The following is a 13026-nucleotide window of genomic DNA, read 5'->3' on the forward strand; positions in this document are numbered from 1 at the left end:
TGGCGCACCTTCTGGTGTTGCGCCATTAGTAGTTTTGCAAAAAAAAAACATACTAATGGCGCACTGTTCCACAGTGCGCATTACTAGTTTAAACTAGTAATGTCGCATGGTGGAACAGTGCGCCATTAGTAGTTTTGCAAAAAAAGGAATAAAAATATAATAAAAAACAACATTAGTGGCGCACTTTTCGACAGGTGCGCCATTACTAGTTACAACTAGTAATAGCGCACTGTGTCTGGATGCGCCATTAGTATGTTTGGACAGGCGCACTAGTTTAAATTTTTTTTGATACTAATGGCGCACCCTGGGCCAGGTGCGCCATTAGTAGTTTCAACTCTAATGGCGTATCAGAAGGTGGTGCGCCATTAGTATATACTAATGACGCACCGCTTGTCTGGTGCGTCATTAGTGTCAATCCCATCTATAGCCCTTTTTCTAGTAGTGCCGCGCCAAGCATGAGGCAGTTGTGCGCGCTCCCCGATGCTGCACCCTCCTTACCGAACACGCCCTCCCCCTCGATGATGTACACAAAGGCATTCCAGCCCTCGGGGATTGGCTGGTGGAGCTGCGACCCTGGTTGCATTGTGAAGTCCATGTACATGGTCGGCGTCTGCGTGTAGACCGGCGACCGCACCCCGAATGCCTCCCCGGCGATGATCCGCACTGCCACACCGTCCTTCTCGACCTGGCTGATGTCCTTGCTCTCGAGCTCCTGGTACCGCGGCTCGATCCTGGCATCAATGAATGGGCATTTGCATAAGCAGAATTAGTGTGCGAGTGGTTGATCATTGTCATGTAAAGAAGTTGACTTCATATGCAAATAACCATTGTCATGATACATACATCTTATCTTTGGAGGCGAGGTTGATCCAGAGCTGCAGGCCCTTCTGCACGCCGTCGGCCGTCGGCATCTCCGAGTGCACGATGCCGCGCCCTGCAGTCATCCACTATTGAGAAACAGAGCATTCATATGCAATGTTAGTTCTCATGTAAAATAAAATGGTTCAGGTGTTTTGTCTGAAGAACTGGATGAGTAGATCAGACCTGTACATCTCCCGTCCTAATGGAGCCCTTGCGCCCCGAGAAGTCCCGGTGGGTGAATGCCCCCTGCATCGTCAGAAAAGCCAAAAGACAAGAAAGCATTTTAGCAAACACCTTGCGGGCAATATCAATAGAACATAACACGAGATGGAAGAAGAAGAAGATGCTTACATCGAGCATGTAGGTGACGGTCTCGAAGCCCCGGTGGGGGTCGTCGGGGAAGCCGGCGGGCTTGGAGACGGAGAACTCGTCCAGCAGGAGGAACGGGTCCAGGCTCCGGAGCTCGCAACTGAAGGAGGAAGAAGAGACAGACTGAGGTCAAGGACAGCTTCACATAATGAGAAATTCAGAATTCATCGCGATTGGTGTCTTACCCGCCGATGCTCCGGCGGACGGTGGCGCCGTCCCCCTCGGACTGGGACAAGGACAGCACCTTCTTCATCACCTTCATCGGATTCTCGAACGTCACGGGCGTGGAAGACGAAGACATGATCGCTAGTGGGAACAAGACGACCGTCAAACCAAGAACCAAGAGGAGGAGGACTAGCAGAAGAAGCTGCTTGGTGTTGGTGCTACTTCTAGTTCTAGAGCTTGAACTTGTCTTCCTGGATGCCAGGGGAACACGATGGCTATTCTGCCTGGTGAGGCGCGCGAGCGCCGTATAAATAGGAGAAGAGGGGGAGGTGCTGCCTCAGCATCTTCGTCGCCATGACCTATGACTCTATGAGGCGCTGGATCATGGCGGATGCGGGGATGACCTCCTCCTTCCCCAGGCGGGCGTTGAGTTGAATAGGTGGAGCGTGCGGTCAGCGCAGCACGGATGCTTTCGTTTTCTTTTCTTTTGCGGCTGCGGCGGCTTGGGCTTCCGGACAAGGGGGGTGGTGCCCGACGACGTGCAGCCGTGGGGCGGTCGTCACCGACTAGGAAAATTTACCAGAGCTGGTATGTACTGGTGTTGCATCCATCGTTAGTCAGTTTCATCAAGATCTGTGCGGTTCCCTAGGTATAAGTTACTAATCTCAGCAGCAACTTTATACAATGGAAATACATGTGGCACCTTTGCATGCTATTGTCAGCTTTTGTCATGAGAGAGAGAAAATGTTAAGAGAAGGCCGGTTGCATGCAAGTTAAAATATTCTCTCTCTCTCCCCATCAAAAGAATTCCATTTAGTTTCATTGTGAAAATTTGGATGATAAATATCTTTTGAATGAAAACTCCAATTTTGAATAGTTTTATATATTTGAATTCATAGTGAGAAGGCCTTGAAAATAAGATCAATTGTGGATACATTTGAACTAGTTTCAATTGCGCTGATTTCAAAAAACATATTTCACTCAAAGTGAAAACAAATTTCACTCGTCTCCAAAAATCATTTCAGTCAATTCAAAATAACAATTCACTCATTTAAAATATACGAGCTCACTCATTTCAATTGATAGATTTCATGCATTTTTTAAAACATATTTCACCCATATCTTTAAGCTGATTCCCCTCCTTCCAAAAACTGACTTACTTGTTTCATATGATTCACTGCTTTAAAAACACACATGTTTAAAAACTGATTTCACACATTTTAAGGACATAATTTCACCCATTTAAAAATATAATTTCACTTAGAAACTAACTTCACTCGCTTCATTCATTTAAGAATATAATTTCACTCATTACAAAAACTTCTTTCAATCATTAAGAGATCGATTTTACTCGTTTTGCAAGAAAAAATATTTCAATCATTTGAAAATTTTGATTTCAATAATTTCAAAAACCTATTTCAATTATTTCTAAAAAGCATTCTCTTCATTAAACATATTTCACTCACCATAAAAAGTTACATAATAACCCAAATTTAGATTGTTTCAAATAACTAGTTTAAAAATTCTAAATAACAAGGTTCAGGTATTTAAAAAAATCAGTAATTCACTAGTTTGAAAAAACACATTTCACTGATTTGGAAGACTGATTTCACTCAATTTTGGATACATTTGAACTAGTTTTAATTTCACTGATTTCAAAAAACGGATTTCACTCAATTCAAAACATATATTTCACTTATATAAAAAATGCTAATTTCAACTTATTTCACTCATTTTAGAAAATGGATTTCACTAATTTCAAAAGATTTCACTAATTTCAAAAATAGTTCTCAGTCATTTGACATTTCAATGATTTGTTATCTTTCCATTACATTCAAAATCCAATTTCACTCAGTTCCAAAATATGATTTCCCTAAAATTTTAATAAGTTGAGTGAAATAACTTTCACATGTCGACAAATATAAGTTTCACATTTTGTAAAATAACCAATTTGACATATTTTCACACATCGGAATAACATATTTTCACACTCAGTTCCACTCATTTTAGAAAACGGATCTCACTCATTTGAAAAAACATATTTCACTCAAATTTTAACTAGATTTCACTCATTTGAAACAACCAATTTTACTTATTTCAAATGATATCACTCATTTCAAAAAACATATTTCACTAATTTCAATGAAAAGTTACATTATAATTACACAAAAATATATCCAATTTCACTATGTTCCTAAAAATGATTTCCCTAAAATTCAAATAAGTATGAAATATGTTTCATAAGTTAAAAAACCATTTCATATATTTCACACAAACTGGTTTCAACAACTTAAGAAAACTATATTCAGAAAAGTGGTTTCAATTATTTTGAAAATTGAAATTTGAAATGAGTGAAATTAATATTTTGATATGATTGAAATAGTAAAAATTAAACTAGTTTAAATATATTCAAGATTGGTCTTATTCTAAAGATTTTATGTTCATGAGTTTGAATATGTGAAAAAAATATATCATAGAGCATTACTGTAAAAAAATTGGCCATCTAAATATGTAAACAAAAATAAAATGCATGGATTTGTTTGGGAGAGGGAGAGGGGAGAGACATTGCATGCATACGTACATCCCACTCCGAAAATTACTGGCATGGACACTATTTATCTGACATTGATTTGACTGTATACAAAACATTAACTGACACAAATACACTCTTATACATTGGATGTGGGCCACCACAGCACGAATCACGGGCAAAATGACCGGTCGATGCTTCACTGGTAGCTACCTGAATCGGTAAAAGAGACTTTGCGCGGTCGTCACTCACACCCCACGCAAATTTCGACAGCTATGCAGCAAATCTACCCACAAAAAACGTTGAAATTTGGTCCACCAACACAAACAACAGAGAAAAAGACATTTGCAACATATATGTATCAATTGATATAGACGGAAAAAAAATCTAAGACCAGGTCTCACAAGCCAGCAGGTGAGACCCATCTCGATGGATGCCACGTGGCGATGCCAATCCTGAAGCACGTAGACCCACTTTGCCCATTCCCAATTCCAAACACGCACGTATCCTACTAGAGGAACAGGCGCGCTTTGCCGCTCTCGATTATGGCTTCGTATGGCCTTTTACTTTGCAGTGGCAATGCCATCATTTCAAACTTTGCATATTTGAAACTGATATTGGCGTGAATGAATGCTCCAATGGCAGGTACAAACAATACACAATGGTTTAGGTGCAAACAATGGACATCTTCAACACTCAATTGATTACCAGTTCACACATAATTCCTCAAACAAATATAAAAAGACAGTCTCCCCCGTAGTGTTAAACTTTTTGTTAGGATACAAATTTAAAAGAAGACTGAAGGAAATATTATAGGTTGGATAATGAATATAAGTAAAGAGACGCATTGCACCTCAATCACCTTTCTATTAGTATATACGGATTAAGAACGGACCACAATATCACCAATCTTGGTTTGATGTTAGTATCATGATGTTAAGAATATGATGGGAAATTGCATGATCCGTGCTGAAAAAATATAATTATATGAATACAGAAAACAACCTAGAGATCTTTTATGCGCCAAACAAAGATCCATGATGTTCATTTCAGTATTTCAAATCAAGGGACAAAAACAAATGAGCCAAGTAAGATAGACGTCGGCATAAATCACCATTTGAAACCTATTACTTAAGCATTAGAGTTTGTACCTCCTGGTGCCACCAAAAGACAACAAATGAGCCTGCGTGCTCTGAGACCAAATAGAGATCCAATAAATGGACCATAAAAAAATACCACTAATACAGAATGGATCTGAAGCATGGAAAGACTATTTCAAATCATAATCTAGAAAACTTGGAGCAAGCAAACTGCACATACTACATAACAGTATGCATATTCGGCACAAAAGCTCATACATATTGTTCTTGGATCTAAAAGTCCGGCTCTCATGACACGACCACCTCTAAACGGATACCTGATGCAGATTATGTTGGTGACAAGGATCATAGAAAGTCCACATCTGGATGCCTGATGACTTATGCAGGAGGAGCAGTGTCATGGCAATCAAGATTGCAGAAATGTGTTTCCACATCAACTACAGAAGCTGAGTACATAGTAGCAGTTGATGGTAGCAAGGAAGTTTTGTGGATGAAGAACTTCTTGCAAGAGCTCAGCATGAAGTAAGAGAAGTATGTTATGTTTTGTGAATGTCAAAATGCTATTCATCTTGCCAAGAATTCAAGCTATCACTCTCGAACCAAGCACAATGATGTGAGGTATCATTGGATTTGAGATGTTGTGAGTTCCAAGTTGCTCAAACTCGAGAAGGTCCATACCAATGACAATGGTTCAGATATGATGACCAAGATATTGCCAAATGAGAAGCTACAAGCATGTTACAAGGTAGCGGGCATGGCGGTGCCCCTCTCATGAGTCGGGGGGGGGGGGGGGGGTTGTTGGGATATCCTCCTCATGTGGGTTGTGAGGACATGACCATTTAAAGCTTTTCAAGCAACCCAAAGAGGTACAGAAGCCCATTACCCATTAGGGTTATTACCTAGGGTCATTTTGGACTTTGCATGTGAGTGGATGGGGATACTTTACCCTCCATCTAGCAGCCACCATCAAGGTTGAAGAAAAATCAGTTTATCTTCCAAGGGGGAAGAAGAGAGAAAACCAAGAGAGGAAGGGAAGAAGAGGAAGATTGAAGGAAGAAGCAAAGGGAGCTCCACCCCAAGGTTGTGATGGTCCAGATCCATTACCTTGTCTCCTGCAAGCTCCGGTTCCACCATCTTTTGTGAGATTGTTCCAATCCCTAGTTCTTGAGCCCAAATCTTGTTGAGTTCATCCAAGATTCAGAAATCTTGATGTACGAGATCCTCTAGTGCTATCTAGGGAAGAACTTGTTGTATCCCATATTTGATAATAGTGGAAGAGGATTTCAGTGGTTAGGCCTGTGGTTTCCCCCTCAAGTTGGGGGCGGGGGTCACGTAAAATCTGGTGTCTCTGTGTTGATGCTTGCTACTGAAAATCTGGGTTGAGAGAACATAGGACTTGCCCTAGCTGCTTGCTGAAATCAGCTAGTACTTGTCCTGCTTGGCTGCTGGTTGCACCTAGAAGATGTCCTAGGTTTAGACTAAACCTAGTATTTCCATATATGTTTGATGCATATGTCTCCTTCCGTGTTGAGCAACGATCCTCGAGTTAGTACATGATGTGGTGCTGAGATTACCTTGTTTTCGCTGCAGTATTCAGTTAACCATAAGCGCATTTGTAAGATGATTCCCATCAGAGGGCTATCATAGCCTTGGTTGCTTAGAAGGTTACTAATCCCAGTTACTTGATTGTTACTGGAAGTGTTGCTCACAATCGCTTTGGAATAAAGCGCTACTACAAGTGGTATTATAAAACTTGATTCTTCCAATTACTCACTATGGAAAGCCCATGATGGAAGACATCCTTTATTGCAAGTATTTGTATGAGCCAATTGTGAAAGACAAGATACCCACCGGTGTCATGGAGGAAGAATGGAGAGTGTTGCACAGAAAGGAAGTAGGTATGATTCGGTTGTACATCAACCGCATTATATCCCACCATGTTGAAAATGACACAAATGCGTATGAGATGTGGCAGAAGTTGGAGTCTATGTATGCGAGGAAGACATCAATGAACAAGGCATCGGTGATCAAAAGACTTGCAAAGCTTGAGTACCGAGATGGCACAAGTGTGATTGAGCACTTGAATGTCTTCCAATGCAATATAAATTAATTTTCATCCATGAGGTCAACTTTGAGGATGAGCTGCAAGCATTATTGCTGCTGAGTTCCATGCCTGACAGTTGGAACACACTTGTTGTGTCACTTAGCAATTCAACTCCAAATGGGAAGCTGACTTTGGAGATGGTGAAGAATAGCATGCTGAATGAAGAAGCCAGAAAGAATGAAAAGGGTGATGTCTCTTATTTTTATGCATATGTGGCTAAAACCCATGGGAAGAATTAGAATCGTGGACATGGTCACACGAGATTTCAGCAAGGTAGAAGTAAATCTAGGGGAGATCAAAATCAAACAGAGAAAATATGTTACTTGCTTTCATTGTGGAAACCCGGGACACATAAAGAGCAAGTGCAGGAAGTACAAAAGAGAGCTTGCAGAGGGGAAACTTGCGAAGAAAATCAAGAAAATGGCTGAGAGAAGTTCAACCATGACTGCAACAGATGAGGACTATCTAGTCATTGAAGATGAAGAATACTATAGTGTTGTTCGTGATGATGCCATGAGTTGGGTTGTGGATTTATGACCCACAAGTATAGGGGATCAATTGTTGCTCTTTTTGATAAGTAAGAGTGTCGAACCCAACGAGGAGCAGAAGGAAATGACAAGTAGTTTCCGTAAGGTATTGTCTACAAGTGCTGAAATTGTAAGTATCGAGTAGTTTGATAGCAAGATAATTTGTAAGGAGCAAGTAACAATAATAGTAACAAAAGTGCGGCAAGGTAGCCCAATCCTTTTGAGGCAAAGGACAGGCCAAAACGTTCTCTTATGATAAGCAAAGCGTTCTTGAGGGTACACGGGAATTTCATATAGTCACTTTCATCATGTTGGTTTGATTTGTGTTCACTACTTTGATAATTTGATATGTGGGTGGACCGGTGCTTAGGTGCTGTTCTTACTTGAACAAACCTCCTACTTATGATTAACCCTCTCGCAAGCATCCACAACTACGAGAAAAGTATTTAGAATAAATTCTAACCATAGCATTAAACTTTTGGATCCAATCGCTCCCTTACGGAATAGCGCATAAACTAAGGTTTAAGCTTCTGTCACTCTCGCAACCCACCATCTAATTGCTACTCCACAATGCATTCTCTTATGCCCAAATATGGTAAAGTGTCATGTAGATGACGTTCACATGACACCACTAAGGGAATAACAACATACATACTATCAAAATATCGAACACATATCAAGTTCACATGATTACTTGCAACATGATTTCTTTTGTGACCTCAAGAACAAAAGCGACTACTCACAAATGATAAACATGTTCATAATCAGAGGAGTATTAAATAGCATCATGGATCTGAATGTATAATCTTCCACCAAATAAACCATATACTAATCAACTACAAGATGTAATCAACACCACTAGTCACCCACAAGTACCAATCCATAGTTCCGATAACAATATTGAACACAAGAGATGAACTAGGGTTCGAGAGGAGATGGTGCTGTTGAAGATGTTGATGAAGATTGCCCTCCCCAAGATGGGAGAGTTGTTGGTGATGATGATGACGATGATTTCCCCCTCCGGGAGGGAAGTTCCTCCGGCGGAATCGCTCTCCTGCCCAAGTTCCGCCTCGAGGCGGCGACGCTTCGTCCCGAAAGTCCTCCTCTTATTTTTTTTCTAGGTCAAAACCACTTATATACCGGAAGATGGGCACCAGAGGTGGCCCGAGGAGGCCACAACCCACCAGGGCGCGCCTGGGGGGCCTGGCGCGCCCAGGTGGGTTGTGCACACCTGGTGGCCCCATCTAGTGTTTATTGGCTCCAGTATTTCTCAAATAATCCATAAAAAATCTCCGTAAAGTTTCAGCTTATTTGGAGTTGTGCGGAATAGGTGACCTGACGTAGCTTTTCCAGGTCCAAATTTCCAGCTGCCGGAATTGTCCCTCTTGGTCAAATTATGAGAGAAAAGGCATTAGAATTACTCCAAAAAGCATTATTATGGATAAAAATATTATAAATAATAGTAAGAAAACATGATGCAAAATGGACGTATCATGGATTCAGGTGCGTCCTTCCACATCACATCAAGCAAGGAGTATTTCACATCTTACACTAGTGGTGCTATTGGCCAAGTGAGGATGGGAAATAGTGGTTCATCAACAATTATTGGCAAGGGTTTTATATGGACTGATACAAACATAGGTTGCAGATTGGTGCTTGATGATGTGAGGAATGTTCCCGACATAAGGCTGAATTTATAGTCAGTGGGAAAGATTGATGATATCAAATATCAAAGTTATTTGGTGAAAGAAAGTGGAAGCTCAATTGACTTACTATCGGTGTGTGTTCCAAACATAAAAACTAAATCATCATCACACTGCACTGGCACCCAAGCAGTGTTTTCCATGTACCAAAATCTTAATCCAGTAGCATCATATAGGCCCCATGGGTATTTATCAGAGATAGCTGCTCTAAATTGGTTAAATGTTGAAGTACTCGATGGGAATGAAGCATGAAAATAAAAAAAATCCTACAAACACCCAAAACCTAATCTAAGAGATGCATAACAATGAGAGGGGAGTGTGTCTGCATACCCTTGTAGATTGAAAGTGTTGGGGAACGTAGTAATTTCAAAAAATTTCCTACGCACACGCAAGATAATGGTGATGCATAGCAACGAGAGGGGAGAGTGTGATCTACGAACCCTTGTAGACCAACAGCGGAAGCGTTAGCACAACGCGGTTGATGTAGTCGTACGTCTTCACGGCCCGACCGATCAAGCACCGAAACTACGGCACCTCCGAGTTCTAGCACACGTTCAGCTCGATGATGATCCCCGGACTCCGATCCAGCAAAGTGTTGGGGAAGAGTTCCGTCAGCACGACGGCGTGGTGACGATCTTGATGTACTACCGTCGCAGGGCTTCGCCTAAGCACCGCTACAATGTTATCGAGGATTATGGTGGAAGGGGGCACCGCACACGGCTAAGAATATGATCACGTGGATCAACTTGTGTCTCTAGAGGTGCCCCCCTGCCCCCGTATATAAAGCAACAAGGGAGGGTGCGGCCGGCCAGGAGGAGGGCGCGCCAGGAGGAGTCCTACTCCCACCGGGAGTAGGATTCCCCCCTTTCCTAGTTGGAATAGGATTCGGGAGGGGGAAAGAGGGAGAGAGAAGGAAGGGGGGGGGCACCGCCCCCCTCTCCTTGTCCTATTTGGACTAGGGGGGGAGGGGCGCGCGGCCCAGCCCTGGCCACCTCTCCTCTCTTCCACTAAAGCCCACTAAGGCCCATATACCTCCCGGGGGGTTCCGGTAACCTCCCGGTACTCCGGTAAAATCCTGATTTCACCCGGAACACTTCCGATATCCAAATATAGGCTTCCAATATATCAATCTTTATGTCTCGACCATTTCGAGACTCCTCGTCATGTCCGTGATCACATCCGGGACTCCGAACAAACTTCGGTACATCAAAATGCATAAACTCATAATGTAACTGTCATCGAAACCTTAAGCGTGCGGACCCTACGGGTTCGAGAACAATGTAGACATGACCGAGACACGTCTCCGGTCAATAACCAATAGCGGAACCTGGATGCTCATATTGGCTCCTACATATTCTACGAAGATCTTTATCGGTCAGACCGCATAACAACATACGTTGTTCCCTTTGTCATCGGTATGTTACTTGCCCGAGATTCGATCGTCGGTATCTCAATACCTAGTTCAGTCTCATTACCGGCAAGTCTCTTTACTCATTTTATAATACATCATCTCGCAACTAACTCATTAGTTGCAATGCTTGCAAGGCTTATGTGATGTGCATTACCGAGAGGGCCCAGAGATACCTCTCCGACAATCGGAGTGACAAATCCTAATCTCGAAATACGCCAACCAAACCTGTACCTTTGGAGACACCTGTAGAGCTCCTTTATAATCACCCAGTTACGTTGTGACGTTTGGTAGCACACAAAGTGTTCCTCTGGCAAACGGGAGTTGCATAATCTCATAGTTATAGGAACATGTATAAGTATTGAAGAAAGCAATAGCAACATACTAAACGATCGGGTGCTAAGCTAATGGAATGGGTCATGTCAATCACATCATTCTCCTAATGATGTGATCCCGTTAATCAAATGACAACACATGTCTATGGTTAGGAAACATAACCATCTTCGATTAATGAGCTAGTCAAGTAGAGGCATACTAGTGACACTTTGTTTGTCTATGTATTCACACATGTATTATGTTTCCGGTTAATACAATTCTAGCATTAATAATAAACATTTATCATGAAATAAGGAAATAAATAATAACTTTATTATTGCCTCTAGGGCATATTTCCTTCAGAAAGTGTTAGCATTATATGTTACTTGTGAGCTGCGTTGGGATTTCCCCGAAGATCAGACACATCACAAAGCACCTCTCCCACTCACTTTCTTGTAAATACAGTTCACCGCAAGTCTGTATAAAACTATATGCTTTGATCAACTTATCAAAGCGTATATTCCAACTCCGAGATGATGCTTGCACCAGTCCATAGATGGATCGCTGGTGCTTGCATATTTTCTTAGTACCTTTAAGATTGACAAAACCTTCTGGTTGCAACATATACAACTCTTCTTTAAATCCATTAAGGAATGCAGTTTTGTTTATCCATTTGCCGGATTTCATAAAATGCGGCAATTGCTAATATGATTCGGGCAGACTTTAAGCATCGATACGAGTGAGAAAATCTCATCGTAGTCAACACCTTGAACTTTGTCAAAAACCTTTCTCGAAAAGTCTAGCTTTCTAGATAGTAACACTACTATCAGCGTCCATCTTCCTCTTGAAGATCCATTTAATCTCAATGGCTTGCCAATCATCGGGCAAGTCAACCAAAGTCCATACTTTGTTATCATACATGGATCCTATCTCAGATTTCATGGTCTCAAGCCATTTTGCAGAATCTGGGCTCATCATCGCTTCCTCATAGTTCGCAAGTTCGTCATGGTCTAGTAACAAGACTTCCAGAACAGGATTACCGTACCACTCTGGTGCGGATCTCACTCTGGTTTACCTACGAGATTCGGTAGTAACTTGATCTGAAGTTACATGATCATCATCATTAGCTTCCTCACTAATTGGTGTAGTAGTCACAAGAACATATTTCTGTGATGAACTACTTTCCAATAAGGGAGAAGGTACAATTACCTTATCAAGTTTTCTACTTTCCTCCCACTCACTTCTTTCGAGAGAAACTCCTTCTCTAGAAAGGATCCATTCCCAGGAACGAATAGCTTACCTTCGGATCTGTGATAGAAGGTGTACCCAACATTTTTCTTTTTGGGTATCCTATGAAGACGCACTTCTCCGATTTGGGTTTGAGCTTATCAAGTTGAAACATTTTTCTTTTTGGGTATCCTAAGAAGTCCAGGCTCCGGAGCTCGCAACTGAAGGAGGAAGAAGAGACAGACTGAGGTCAAGGACAGCTTCCCATAATGAGAAATTCAGAATTCATCACGATTGGTGTCTTACCCGCCGATGCTCCGGCGGATGGTGGCGCCGTCCCCCTCGAACTGGGACAAGGACAACACCTTCTTCATCACCTTCCTCGGATTCTCAAACGTCACGGGCGTGGAAGAGGAAGACATGATCGCTGGTGGGAACAAGAAGATGACCGTCAGACCAAGAACCAGGAGGAGGAGGCCTAAGCAGAAGAAGCTGCTTGGTGTTGGCGCTACTTCTAGTTTTAGAGCTTGAGCTTGTCTTCCTGGCGCTACTTGGAGGAACACAATGCTATTCTGCCTGGTGAGGCACTTGAGTGCCGTATAAATAGGAGAAGAGGGGGAGGTGCTGCCTCAGCATCTTCGTCGCCATGACCTATGAGGTGCTGGATCATGGCGGATGTGAGGATGACCTCCTCCTTCCCCAGGCGGGCGTTGCGTT

General features: G+C 42.1%; 1 protein-coding gene across 1 annotated transcript; it reads right to left on the minus strand.

Moving 5' to 3' along the window:
- Positions 1 to 202: 202 nt before the first annotated feature.
- LOC125553130 (pirin-like protein) lies at positions 203 to 12731 on the minus strand. Its single transcript, XM_048716916.2, has 6 exons — positions 12616 to 12731; positions 1416 to 1727; positions 1213 to 1330; positions 1045 to 1107; positions 844 to 947; positions 203 to 731 (listed from the first exon to the last, which is right to left on the minus strand). The coding sequence occupies exons 1-6, from the start codon at positions 12729 to 12731 to the stop codon at positions 422 to 424; spliced, it is 1023 nt and encodes a 340-aa protein (XP_048572873.2). The 3' UTR covers positions 203 to 421.
- Between the last annotated feature and the right edge of the window lie 295 nt (positions 12732 to 13026).

This window comes from Triticum urartu, chromosome 4A (genome assembly GCF_056163025.1).
Source record: "Triticum urartu cultivar PI428250 chromosome 4A, HENAU_Tu73, whole genome shotgun sequence".
Lineage (NCBI taxonomy): Eukaryota > Viridiplantae > Streptophyta > Magnoliopsida > Poales > Poaceae > Triticum > Triticum urartu.

Coding starts and splice junctions, on each gene's coding strand:
- LOC125553130 (XM_048716916.2), bottom strand. CDS start 12,731: ATGTCTTCCTCTTCCACGCCCGTGACGTTTGAGAATCCGAGGAAGGTG. Junction 1,728..12,615: donor ATCCGCCGGAGCATCGGCGG/GTAAGACACCAA, acceptor ATGCTGAGGCAG/CACCTCCCCCTCTTCTCCTA. Junction 948..1,044: donor TTAGGACGGGAGATGTACAG/GTCTGATCTACT, acceptor GTTTCTCAATAG/TGGATGACTGCAGGGCGCGG.